The sequence below is a fragment of the Melitaea cinxia genome, chromosome 16, assembly GCF_905220565.1.
Source record: "Melitaea cinxia chromosome 16, ilMelCinx1.1, whole genome shotgun sequence".
In the NCBI taxonomy this organism is placed as follows: Eukaryota; Metazoa; Arthropoda; class Insecta; order Lepidoptera; family Nymphalidae; genus Melitaea; species Melitaea cinxia.
This window is the reverse complement of record NC_059409.1, coordinates 905,946-919,664: the sequence shown is the minus strand read 5'-3', so window position 1 is coordinate 919,664 and position 13,719 is coordinate 905,946. Positions and strand designations below refer to the sequence as shown.

At 38.0% G+C, this 13,719-nt stretch overlaps 1 protein-coding gene across 1 annotated transcript; it reads left to right on the top strand.

The window, feature by feature from the left end:
• The first annotated feature begins 1,484 nt into the window (after positions 1-1,484).
• LOC123661074 (23 kDa integral membrane protein-like) lies at positions 1,485-13,379 on the top strand. Its single transcript, XM_045596084.1, has 5 exons — positions 1,485-1,544; positions 4,789-4,983; positions 5,332-5,484; positions 6,496-6,681; positions 12,179-13,379. Exons 1-5 carry the CDS (start codon positions 1,485-1,487, stop codon positions 12,248-12,250), a joined length of 666 nt encoding a protein of 221 aa, XP_045452040.1. The 3' UTR covers positions 12,251-13,379.
• Positions 13,380-13,719: the final 340 nt, after the last annotated feature.

Below are 13,719 nucleotides of genomic sequence, written 5' to 3'. Positions count from 1 at the left end.
AGAAGAATTAGCCTCCAAGAGCACGTTAAGCCGTCGGTCCCGAACTCAATCATTTTATCTTAAATCATTTTTAAAATAACAGATTTAGGGTCACGAATTTATTAATTTTTATAATAATAAATTCGTGAGTGAAGTATTTTAGCAAGTAAGCAAGTTGGCGCAACGATCACAGCCATGGATTGTACCTGTTGCGCTGGCGGTTGCGGGTTCGATCCCAGCACATGACAAACATTTGTATTGGCCATATAGTCTTTGCCGTGGTCTGGGTGTTTGTGCAGTCCTTGTGGGTCTCCCCACCGTGCCTCGGAGAGCACGTTAAGCCGTCGGTCCCGGTTGTTATCATGTACACCTGATAGCGATTGTTACACATAGTAGGGAATATATCCGCCAACCCGCTTTGGAGCAGCGTGGTGGATTGAGCTCTGATCCTTCTCCTACATGGGGAAAGAGGCCTATGCCAAGCGGGATATTACATTACAAACAAATTTAACTTATTGTTGTCATTATAAAGGGACGATCTAATAAATATAATTGTGTTTGCTCGCAAACGAAAAATAACCGACTTTAATAACATCGACAAGTAATACAGCGTAAGTAGGGGAACCCTCGATATCCCTGGGATTCGATCATCAGATCCTGGTTTCCTTATCATGGTACCACACCTGGGATATCTTCTCTCCAACAAAAAAAGAATTATCAAAATCAGTTCATAAATGACGAAGTTATCCCCTAACATACATAAAAATATATATATATATATATATATATATATATATATATATATATATATATATATATATATATATATATATACGGTCGAATTGAGTAACCTCCTTTTTTGAAGTCAGTTAAAAAAGATTACCGCGCATGATCGGGAATTTTGACAAGAGAGACGTAATTTTGTGATACTAGAGATTTAATTAGTAATAGATAAATTAATGTTTAATAGCTAGAACTCTATAATATTATTATATATTTATTATATATTTATTATATGTAATTATAGGCCTAATATGAAAATAAGTTTTTTTTTTTGTTTTTCCTTTTATGTATTTTTTCGCGTTTGTTAATTTAAATTTTAAACGGATAGATGGTCATAATTGACCTTTTTCATTATATGTCATTCTTTTTTGTTTTATAATTTTTTCTGTGCTGTGTACCATCCTTTATAAGTAAATAAAAAAATATGCCATTTTAGTAAAATCGTAAAGAAATAAACTTGAAAGTTTTCAATATTGAGTTGGTTGCAATAAATATGTAACGAATGAATAAAACAAACACCTACGTCAACGTTAGTCATGATCTAATTTTGACGGTACACTAAGAAAATATTATGATTCTTTGAAACGATGTCGCTAAAGCCTTATCGGTCCAGATAAGTGGTATAGCCGCCATATTATATTCAGTATATTCAGCCAACAGATCGCGGACGCACATTTTGAGTGATATTTTTTCAAATATTAAAAAAATAAGACATTATCAAAATGGGTTGTGGTGAATTTTTGGTTAAATACATTTTGTTCTTTACGAACCTTTTCTTTGCGGTAAGTTTTATTATTTAATTTTGAATTTATTGTACGTTGAATAAAATTTGATAATCATAACCGATGCCATATTCAAATAGTTACCTTTTCAAATATTTTATTTAGCAAGTAATAGTAACTTTTCTCGATAACCTAAAATATTTAAATTTGTAATTATTAAAAATGTGAATTTAAAACAAAAGATGTACTTATTATGAACCGATAGAATTATCGTTTTGTATGTGCACTGAGAAAAGATGAAGAAAAACGGTACTTTATTATATTTACATACCAATCTTAAATTCAAGTAATTTTGACAATATTTTTACATAACTTTTCGCCTTTTTAACTTTACTTTCATGTTTAAAATCAAACAAATATGCTTGTATGATTTTATAAATTAAACGTAGGTAGGCACTCAGAAAGTAACAATGTACGAAAACTGCTTTACGTATTAAAAAGTACTTTTAAGAAATTCTTGACGTAGGTATATAGTTCCACTCGCTGATATTTATCACTGATATATATAAATAGATTTGCAAATTAATAATTTTATAGTTTTCAATCACCTTAAAAATAGTATCACATGATCATTTATCAAAACCAAGGTTTGGCTTAAAGTTTAAAATATCTATATTTATAAAAGTGAAAACTATATAGATTCATATCGTGCCCACGTGACATTGGCGAAGCGAGTAACAATACAAATTATTTAAATTTTATCTATATTTTAATGCAACAACTTTTTTCGGATTTTATCGCGGTTTATTAGGTTTCTTAGATGCCCGACGTTTCGGATACTTTACAGCAAACATAGTCGCGGGATGATTCTTATCTTTATATGTGTGTGAAACAAATAAAAAAAAAAAAAATTAAAAGTCTATTGTCCAAATCAACAGCGTTAATCAACAGTACCCTAATGTGGATTTAGATTACAAACGATGTAAACAGATCAGTTGCTTAATAGCACCAGCGCGACATTAAAACCTAAATTAATTATCTATGTATAATTTTTTTATCATACATTGAATTATTGTCGTAAAGTGAACGAAATTCTATCAAAATTAAGCCGAGCTCTTGATCTAGCGGAAACATTAAGATATTTGTAGATAACTAGCATATATCATAGCCTATTATATACAACCTTTTTTCCTCTATAATGTCTAGAATGGTTTTAATTTCTTTTTTAATGCAAGCTTTGTCGTGACAAAAGAAATACACCATTAAAAGAATTATTAAATTTGTATGGATTACTACGATTAGGTAGTTTTAACAATTATTTTTATATGTCGTTTAATACGATATCCGCTAGTTTGCAATCTAGCAGAACTACTGCTAATCTAAATCTAAGATTAACAGACATTCAGAAATTTTTTCATCGGCTATTAGTGAAATTTGTGTCATACGTAAGTTATGAATTGATTTTATTCGTTCAACGTAAAACAAACACCGAAATACAGTTTTACGTCAACCTTAAAACCTAAATTCGCACATACACAGGTTGGGTTACAAGTAAGTAAGTAATGAAATAGAAAAAACATAGGAAATAGGAACTTTTGGTATCAGAAACCTGTGAAAGAGGCTTTTGTTTACTTAGTTATAAGCTATGATGATCCTGTAATGTCTCATTTTGAATGATATTCATAAACGCCGGTAAATTGTGGGTTGATTTGTCGCATTATTAATCAATAATGTTACCTAGGTACATACCATTTCCTATGTAACGTGCACCGTTAGTCCGCGCCTTTCCTCTGATAACAGATAAGATAGGCGATGATAACACACGGTACACACGATAAGCCGTACTGTAAGCGAAATTGCAACATGCTTAAGTTTCATTAACATAGTGTCCAATTGGAATACGTAAATAGGTATATTAAGATTTTTTGAAAAGACCTTAATCTTTACGTTACTAGTTTTTTTTTTTTTTTTTTTTTTTTTTTTTTTTTTTTTTTTTTTTTTTTTTTTTTTTTTTTTATAGATTAGCCTACAGTATTAACTGAGGTAGGGTACAGCAGGAATTTCCTGCTCAAAATATGGAGCAGCCCGACTGGGGTAGTACCTCGACCTTACAGAAGATCACAGCAAAATAATACTGTTTTCAAGCAGTATTGTGTTCCTGTTGGTGAGTAAGGTGACCAGAGCTCCTGGGGAGATTGGGGATTGGGTCGGCAACGCGCTTGCGATGTTTCTGGTGTTGCAGGCGTCTATAAGCTACGGTAATCGCTTACCATCAGGTGAGCCGTACGCTTGTTTGACAACCCAGTGACATAAAAAAAGCATTCCAGTGATGGCATAAGTAATTTAATATTGTTGTAATTATTGCTATGAGGTTATCATCAGACAGAATTAATGCTTTACGTGGTCTGACGGCTTTACGTGCTGTCCGAGGCACGGTGTAATATATTTCTAAAAATAGCGGAGAGCGGGAATCGAACACAATGTCCGCAAGCATTTAGATGACTCGTACTACTTCACCCGAACATTTTAGTTATATACACCGAGTATATTATATACCTAAAACTACGGGAACCATCGTTGAAGTCAGTGATCGACCACTGATCTACCATAATGAAGCAGTTGTAATGTTACCATAGAAGGCTTGACATGGCACACAAGCTGTTTAATATTTACTAAAAACAGAAATATTATACTGTACGAAGAATTTAACGATAAGTCAATTGGTTTGTGATAAAATCGCAATCGAAATGAATGTGACAAATACTTTGTTGTTCGTAAAATGTGATGAGTAATTTGAAAATGAAATTTTATTCATTAAAAACACTGAAGTGGAAGTGAAAAGATTCTTCAGGATATTATGATATCCGTTGTTAGATAAGTTAATAACTATGATGATTAGAATAAAGTAGTGTTTTGAAAATCAAGTACTTAAATAACTTAGCGTTTTTTTTAATATGCCTCATATGAAAGTTTAAAACCTTTAACCCACATAGACAAAATATACTAAATGATATAGGCTTTTAGAAATTCACGATTTGTTTTGTATATTATAATAGATTACATCTATATTTGTCCTTGTTTGAACAATAAATAATTTATAGTGATGTATAGGCCAGGCAATTTTCTTTCTAGGAACCGTTTAGTTGAACCGTTTAAAATACTCGTTATTTTCGAATCTTAATTATATCGTACGATAAATATTTCATTTACATTTCATTTTCATTTACACATTTTACAAAACAAAAATATCCAAATTCAACTTCATTCAAAATAGATAATTCTAGAATGACTTTAATCTTTCCAGCTCGCTGGTATAGCGCTGATCGGTCTGGGAGTTGCTGTGGAGTTACGCGTACCGGACGTCTTAGAGATATTCGAAGACTCGCAGATATTCCAACTAACACCGATCGGAGCGATTGTCATAGGATGTATCGTTTTCGTGGTCGCGTTCTTCGGATGCTGCGGTGCGATCAAGGAGAGCAACTGCATGCTTATTACTGTAAGTCTAACCTGTCAAGGGCTTTGAAATGATAATCTAATTTACTGGCTTCGAATATGTGACTTAGAGCTGCAAACAGGCAATTTTAAATGGGTATTTGAAATGGGTAAATTTTGGGTCCATTATTATTTGTAGTATATATTATTGGCATTTACTAATTTTTATTATATAGTTACTTTTGAGTCTCTTGCTGATTCTTCCTCAAACCTCTTAAAAACAAGCTCAATATATCTCCGTTGTCAACATAAGCACATGCTTTTTAATACACCTATAAGTAAACTGAGTGATAGTTTTGCAATTGCAAGCTAAAGGTAAGGCAATTTTTAAATCATGGTTATTTACTTTCAGTACTCGTTATTCATGATAATTCTTATGGTCCTGAAAATAACGTTGGCAGTATTAATATTCGTGAGACAAGATGAACTTTTGGCTAACATTCCACGCTGGTTGACAGAAGCCTTTTCGAGGAATCCAACGGCATTCCAAAGCATTGAAAGTTCAGTAAGTATTCATTTAAATTATAAATAAGTTGAGACAATTTACGTTAAGTGAAAACAAATATTGGTCAATAAACATGCTCTTTTTATTCAGAGAGTTTGTAATTTACTTGAATTTTGCTAAGCGTCTTTTGTCGTTATCAGATTTAGTAAATGTCCTATATGGAAACGATATTGGTATGTCTGTAGTTAATCTAGGGAGTTACCATTGGTGCCCTTGTAAAATGTATTATTTACTTCCCAGGTTTCTATATTTCATTAAATTGATTACTCAATAATAAAACTGAGATTAATGCTTTTTGGAAATTAACCTATTTCATCAACAATTTATTTATAGCATGGATATTATTTTAATTTTTGTTAAAAATACTGTTTCAGCCCTTTTTAAACATTTCATAAAATCAGACGACTACGAATAATGTTCTTGTACTATATTATAGACTTTTAGACAAATATCCACATAACATGTAGCCTGAAAATTTTGTATTTACATATTATTGTTACTATAACATATTGAACTTGCACAAGATATTAAAAAAGAAAATTGATGAAGATATTTAAATTTATAACATCTCATATATTTAATAGGCTGTGTGGCTACGGCAATAAAGAATATAGCAACCCTCTCTCTTCCCGTGGGTGTCGTATGAGGCGACTAAGGTATATAACACAGTTCCACTACCACCTTGGAACTTATAAAGCCGACCGATGGCGGGATAGCTATCCAACTGCTGACTTTGAAATATACAGGCCGAAGACGGGCAGCTGCGTCTTCGGTGCTACAAAGCCAACCCTACGGTCACCGACCCGCCTGCTCAACGTGGTGACTATGGGCAACACACATGAGTTCACGCCTTTTTTGGCGCGAACTTGTGGAGGCCTATTTCCAACAGTTGAATGCGACAGGCTGAAGTGGTTTGGCGAAACATAGACTAAATCTTAAAAAGCCAGCATGAAATTGCTATGATTTAGCTAAATTAAACTATTATTAAGAAATAAAATAACTTTCTTACAGTTCAAGTGCTGCGGTCCTACCGGTCCTTCCTCCTACTTCAACTTATTGCTGCCAGAATCCTGCTGTGCATCAACTCCTTGCACGCCTCTCAACGCCTACTCCGGCTGCAACACTATCGTCACAGAATTCTTTGAGACCTTCGGTATCGCGATTGGAGCTGTCGCTATTATTGTCGGAGCTGTGGAGGTGAGCAGACCTTTATATTTTTTGTATTACTTTTATCATAATAGATCTCTAATCTATACTAATATTATAAAGCTAAAGAGTTTGTTTGTTTGTTTGAACGCGCTAATCTCAGGAACTACTGGTCCAATTTGAAAAAAAATTTTAGCGTTAGATAGCCCATTGATCGAGGAAGGCTGTAGGCTATATATCATCACGCTTAGACCAATAGGAGCGGAGCACCAATGAAGAATGTTTCAAAATCTGAGGTTTTTTTCAAGTAACTATTCCGCGCGGACGAAGTCGCGAGAAGAAGTTCGTTTTACTATAATATTCGTGAAAATCAAGTAAATCGCCAAGACAATAACGGCATCTTGTTGTCTTATTTACACTCACGACCAGTTTGTTGAAAGGTGGACACAGGTCTCATAATTATCATGACGGGGAACCAAAATTACTAAAAAATACTTATCAAGTCTGTCTTTTTTTTTTTTTTTTTTTTTTTTTATACATAGATAGGCTGGCGTTTGACCGCTATTTCACCTGATGATAAGTGAAAATGCGGTCTAAGATGGAGCACGCTTACCTAGAAGTAACCTATTCACTCGCGACTTAAAGATCCCCAGGTCATAGCTTTCAGGAAACACAGACGCTGGTAGAGAGTTCCATTCTTTGGCCGTACGGATCAAGAATGTACTAGCGAATCGCTTAGTGCGAATAGGGGGAATGTCAACCATATAAGGGTGACGTAACGCAGAGCGTCTGGTTGTACGATGATGGAAGGGGGAGGGGGGAATCAGGTCATGGAGTTCTTGCGCACACTCTCCGAAGTGTATCCGATAAAAAACCGACAGGCCGGCCACCCTACGCCGATGATGTAAGCTTTGCAGCTTTGTGGCGACCAGTTCATCGTCACCGATGAGCCTCCTGGCTCGTCTCTCAATTGATTCAAGAAGCTCCAGCTGGTACTTGGCTGAGCCATCCCAAAGATGAGAGCAGTACTCCATGCATGATCGAACTTGTGCTTGATATAAATTCAGAAGCTGTTCCGGAGTGAAGTACTGTCTCACCTTCGAGAGGACGCCCAGTTTTTTGGCAGCTGTTTGAGCTTTTGCCTCTATGTACGAGCCAAAATTGAGGGTGGATGTTAGAGTAACGCCAAGAAGCTCCAGGTGGCCGGATATGGGCACGGGCACACCCCGGAAAGAGGGAGTCAGTTGGAAAGGACTCCGTTTTGCCGAGAAGAGACACGCCTGGGTCTTAGAGGCGTTGAACTTGACCAGATTTGCGTCACCCCAATCAGAGACGGCTTTAAGGGACAAGTTCAGACGCTGAATCATGGCTTCCCTCAGCGACTGGATCTCAGACCCACTCGCTCGTGCGTCGGACATGTAACGCTCGACAACGGTGCTGTCATCTGCATACCCAAAGGTCCCGGGTTTGAGCAGGTCGTTGATGTGCAGCAAGAATAGCGTTGCCGAGAGTACAGACCCCTGAGGGACCCCGGCATTGATGACCAAACGATCGGACTCGCAACCGTCTATAACCACGCGAATTGATCGATCCCTCAGGAAGTCAGATATCCAAACACAGAGAGAAGCGGGTAGGCCGTATGAGGGAAGTTTGCTAATAAGGCCATCGTGCCAGACCCTGTCAAATGCCTTCGAGATGTCGAGCGAGACAGCTATGGCTTCCCCGTGTTTCTCGATAGCCTCACTCCAAATGTGTGTGGCATACGCGAGAAGATCACCAGTAGACCGCTTGCGGCGAAAACCGAACTGTCGGTCGCTAAGAAGATCGTTCTCCTCAAGGTGTACTAGAAGCCGATTATTCAGTATACGTTCCATACTCTTACAGAGTATGGACGCTATGGAAATTGGTCTATAATTGACAGGGTCAGCTCGACTGCCCTTTTTGGGCACAGGCTGCACGTTAGCTTGTTTCCAGGCTTTCGGCACTTGTCCTGTCGCTAAAGAGAGACGAAACAGACGTGTCAGGATTGGAGACAAATCAGGTGCGCAAGTTTTGAGTACTATGGCAGGTATTCCGTCAGGACCACTAGCTTTATTCACGTCCAGATTGCGCAAGGTTTTAAGGACCTCTTTTTGACGAATTCGGACTTCAGACATGGACCTCTCGCATTTAATCGAAGAAATTGGAGGTCTGGCGCTGCCTGAGTCTAAACATGAGGATTCCGCAAAGAGTTTTGCAAATAGGTTTGCCTTCTCCTCTGCGGTGTGGGCTAGTGATCCATCGGGTTTTAGCAGTGGAGGTAGTGAGGGGCGACAGAAGTTCGACTCAACCGACTTAGCCAGGGACCAAAAGGCCTTACTACCAGGTGGGTATGACGAAAGCCTAGTCCCAATTCTGCCAATGTGGTCAAATCGAGCCTTCCGCAGAGCCTTCTTGCAGGACTTGGCAGCTCTATTGTAGGCTTTCTTCCTCTGGCTCACGTCTGTTGTCTTGTGGTTACGAGCATCGACCCAGGCCAGGTAAGCAGTGTTCTTTTCTGCTTCAGCACGAGAACAGTCAGAGTTGAACCAGGGTCGAGCTGCCACGGAGGCTGAAGCGTCAGTGAATGGAATGTAATACTCCATTCCCTGACGCAGCACATCAGCCACAGCATTCGCACATGATGAAGGATCATCAGAGGAGAAGCAAATCTGCCGCCACGGGTACGATGCAAAGAAAGAACGCATCTCATCCCAATCTGCTGACTTGTATCGCCATATTCGCCGGGTGCCTTTGGGGCATGGAAAGGGCGGCGAATAAACGGATACAGACTTCACCAGACAGTGGTCGGAGCTGCCTAAAGGCGATGAGACCGAAACCGAATAGCGGTCAGGATCTGTTGTCAGCAGTAAGTCCAAACAGTTGGCAATATGCGAGTCAACATCGGGTACCCTAGTTGCTTCTCGGACCAGCTGGGTGAGATTGAGCGTTGAAGCGAGGTTGCGAATCTCTCTACCAGCGTGGTCAGTGTGCTGGTATGGGAATAGCCACTCTTGGTGGTGGGCGTTAAAGTCTCCCAGCATTACCAATTGAGCAGTAGGATACCGCTGCTGAGCCGCGTCAGCCGCCTCACTAAGATGTTGCATAAGCCTGGTTGTCTCCACATCTCCGCTGTGTGAACGGTAAACACAGACGTAAAGAATTTTCGCCACTCCTGTATCCACCAAAACCCATAAGTTGGAGAAGTTGGGGTCTTCAAGATTACGGAGACGCCGGCAGCATATGTCGTCGCGGGTATATAAGCAAACGCCCGCGCGTGGTTTAAAATTATGCTCCAAGGTATATCCCGGGTAACATAAGTATGCCGTGTCAGACGGACTGCCGATCTGCGTCTCCGAGAGGAACAATAGGGCCGGTTTCTCAGTCTCGAGATGGTGGTAGACTGCAACGAGATTGGAGTGCAAACCTCGAATGTTGGAGAGGTGCACTGATAGTGAGAGGGAGTGCAACCGCTGTGCTGCCTTGTTTTTGTACCTCTTAGTCATATAAAAACGAGTGAAGGAAGGCGAGAAGAAGGCAGTGAAATGAGGCTCCACGCAACTAACCCCCAGACTACCACCGGATCACCGCGCCGGAAAGGGGATTGGACTGGAGACTGCGGGGACGCCCGAGCCCCCCCGGAGATGTCCACCGGGCCCTCTCGTCCGGTCGCCAACCGGCACGATGGCGCATCCCGGGATTTTTCGACAGTTGGCGGGGCAGCCTTTCGTGTGTGGCTAGCACATTAATTGGGCCCCCAACTACCTGCGGTCGGCCAGCGGTGCACCGTGCCTCGGATCCCGCTACCCTCCAATTCCAATCACCACAGCGCAGCGGCACCAGTGCAAGTCAGTCCGGTCAATTCGCGCGGAACAACTATTTCGACCCAACTTCTCAGTCGGCTACACTGATCAACGTACCGAAACACGAAACCGCTTGACGGTACGACTTTGTTCAGTGGGTGGTCGCAAGCCGTCGGCCAGAGCCTACCACCAGTATGTCACCTGATTAGCACCACCCGGGGACCACGTGTAGGGTTTCGCAACGGGGTATACGCCTACGGACGAGGGCGACTCAGTCCCCAAAAACTGTTACTGATTAGATACCATTAGGTAGAGGAAAAACAAGTTTTTAATGAAATCACTCTGTGTAAAACCAACTAAATATTCTGTAAATTCTCATCGTGACCGTTTCCTCCAAAGTCCTAAGATTGTAGAGTTTATTTGAAAACATGATTTTACAAGATAAATTAAGTGCATTTTTTATTTATGTTTAATAACAGTCAATTCAGAAAAGTTCTTTTGCAAAAATTCTTTATTAAATGAGGTCATAAAACTGGGCTTGTAGCAAGTTAATATGAAACCGTTGATAATTTCAATATTTGGTGCATAGGTATGTATAGTGTAGAACTATACCGTCAATAATTGCGTATTGCTCGCAAACGAAAAAAAAACCGACTTACATTATATCGACAAATAATACAACGTTGGTACACGAAAAAATTCTCGAGTGATTATGCGTTACCAAAGATTACTGAAAAACTTGTCATCAGATTCATTACATGACAAGCATCAGTTTTCGATTAAAGCAAGAATCGTCAAAATTGGCATGCGCACGTGATAAGTTATGCGGTATAATATACCGAAGGTTGATGGAAAAATAGTCAAGTAAACACACATTGTACTGTGTAGCTACGGTACTAAAGAATATAGCCACCCCCTCTCTTCCCGTGGGTGTCGTAAGAGGCGACTAAGGGATAACACAGTTCCACTACCACCTTGGAACTTAAAAAGCCGACCGATGGCGGGATAACCATCCAACTACTGGCCTTGAAATACAGAGGCCGAAGACGGCCAGCAGCGTGGTGACTATGGGCAAAACACACGAGTTTACGCTATTTTTGGCGTAAACTTTTGGAGGCCTATGTCCAGCAGTGGACTGTATAGGCTGTAATGATGAAACACACATTATTATATATAACTCGAAAAGTACTTGTCTGATCTCAATTAAATTGAAATGGGACCACATGACACGCGTCACCTTTCGATGAAAAAAAAGTCATCGAAATCGGCCTACTTGTCAGTAGTCAAAAGTTTTGAGGTACATTAAAAAAATACAATCGAATTAAGAACCTCCATTTTTCGAAGTCGCTTAAATAAAGGCTTTTCATAGAGAAAATTATCATTTGAATAATGACTAGATCTATTCATGCACCAGATATCACATTCAAACCACCAATGTAGCTGTTTAGTTTTAGGACCAATTTAAATTTTTACTTTACGTTTCATTTTTTTTTTTACTTAAGGTTTTTTTTTAGTTTAATGTAATTTATCTTATTTATATAGTATAATCAAATTAAGCTTTTATCTGTTATTAATGTATATATTATTAAATGATATTGTTTTCTTTCCTACTTTTATCAACTTAAACGAATAAATAGTAATCCTATTGTAACTTACTAAACAAGTTCTAATATATTTAAATTTTTTGTCACGTATAAATGAATGTAAACATTGTTCTGATGTTTCAGTTGGTAGCAGTCGTGTTTGGCCTCTGCCTCGCGAACCACGCCCGCAACAAGAGCAGGCGCACGCGCTACTAGCAGGTGACGCAGATGATCCTCAGGTCCAGAGACTAGAGTGGCGCTAGTAACATTACATATTTACAAGCTGCCATCTAGGCTATGATGTTTATCTAAAAAGTTTCTATGCTAACTGCGAATTTACTGCAAAAGATAACCCTGTGATTATTTTTATAATGTTACATTTTTTTTTTTTTATAAATGTCCTGATTTATACAGTTAAATAATAGTTGATATTTACAGACGATGCTATTGTATGTTAATGATAATTTTATTGTCATTGGTTTATATATCGATAATAAGCTAAAATTAACTTACTAGGACTTAAAGTCACATGATTTTTCATTTAAAAGATTATAAAAAGACGTTAATTATTTATTGTTATTGTTTCATAATGATTTGGTAACAAATTATATTTTAAGCTTCGTATCGCTATTAAAGTAGCGAGAGGGGGAGGCAAGGGGTAATGTTGCCCCGGGCGCTTCTCACAAATGGGCGCCAAATGGTCCGTAAAACAAAATATTGCTACATACCCTCTTATAATACTAAATTGTTTTCGAATTGTAAGCTCGCTACGCCACTGTCGGTAGTACTAACAATTAGGAATATCGAAAATTTTCAAATCGATCAAGATTAAAAATTAATTATATGGGAAAACTCAGGACGTAATTTTTAAAAAAAACAATCTTCCTATTATTTTTCATAATTCCATCTACGACAACATAGGCGACATTGTTTATAATAGGGACAACCTTCATATTAGGGCATTTAAATAAAACATATATTACATTCGGCTTGAAATGGATTGAATTCATTCCTTATCCACCAACTCGCTATGGAGCAGCGCGGTGGATTAAGCTCCAAATCTTCTGCTACATGGAGAAAGAAGCCTATGCCAAGCAGTGAAATGTAACATGCTAAAAAAAAATTTTGCGAAGAACACCTTTGAAAATTATCTTCTGTTTTTTTTTTTTTTAAATGAACAGTATCTTTTTTGATAAATGTATATTTTTGATAATAGCATCTTTCAGTTAAAAACCGACTTGCCAAATATTAACTGCTAGAAGTAGTCAAACGAATAGATTGTAAGTAATGTTAAGGAACCTTTTCAATAAGGTATAAATATACGAGTACATACATATGTTACAAATAATGTGTTTTTTATTATTTCAGAAACCTTTTTTTGTTTCACGTCATGTCATTATGGGTATAATATTTTACTAGTGTATCACTTACACCACGATTAAAAAAAATGACACGTAACTTTATACAAAATTTATTAACTTCATTTCACTCGAAACTTCGTGGACGTGTTTTAATAAGTTACTGATAAAATTTTCGACACGAAACAAGAAGTGTGCTCATCTTCAGCCTAAACAACTGCTTACTAAACTTTGGTCAGGTAACGAATAGAAATGCTTGATCGATTTCATATTTATACCACTAGGTCGGCAAACAAAAGTACAGTAAATTTGGTGGTAAGTGGTTAC

Excerpts from the sequence above, each read along its gene's own strand:
- LOC123661074 (XM_045596084.1), top strand. The coding sequence starts at position 1,485 with ATGGGTTGTGGTGAATTTTTGGTTAAATACATTTTGTTCTTTACGAAC. Across the intron at positions 1,545-4,788 it reads TTACGAACCTTTTCTTTGCG|CTCGCTGGTATAGCGCTGAT; the intron begins GTAAGTTTTATT and ends TAATCTTTCCAG. Across the intron at positions 5,485-6,495 it reads TCCAAAGCATTGAAAGTTCA|TTCAAGTGCTGCGGTCCTAC; the intron begins GTAAGTATTCAT and ends ACTTTCTTACAG.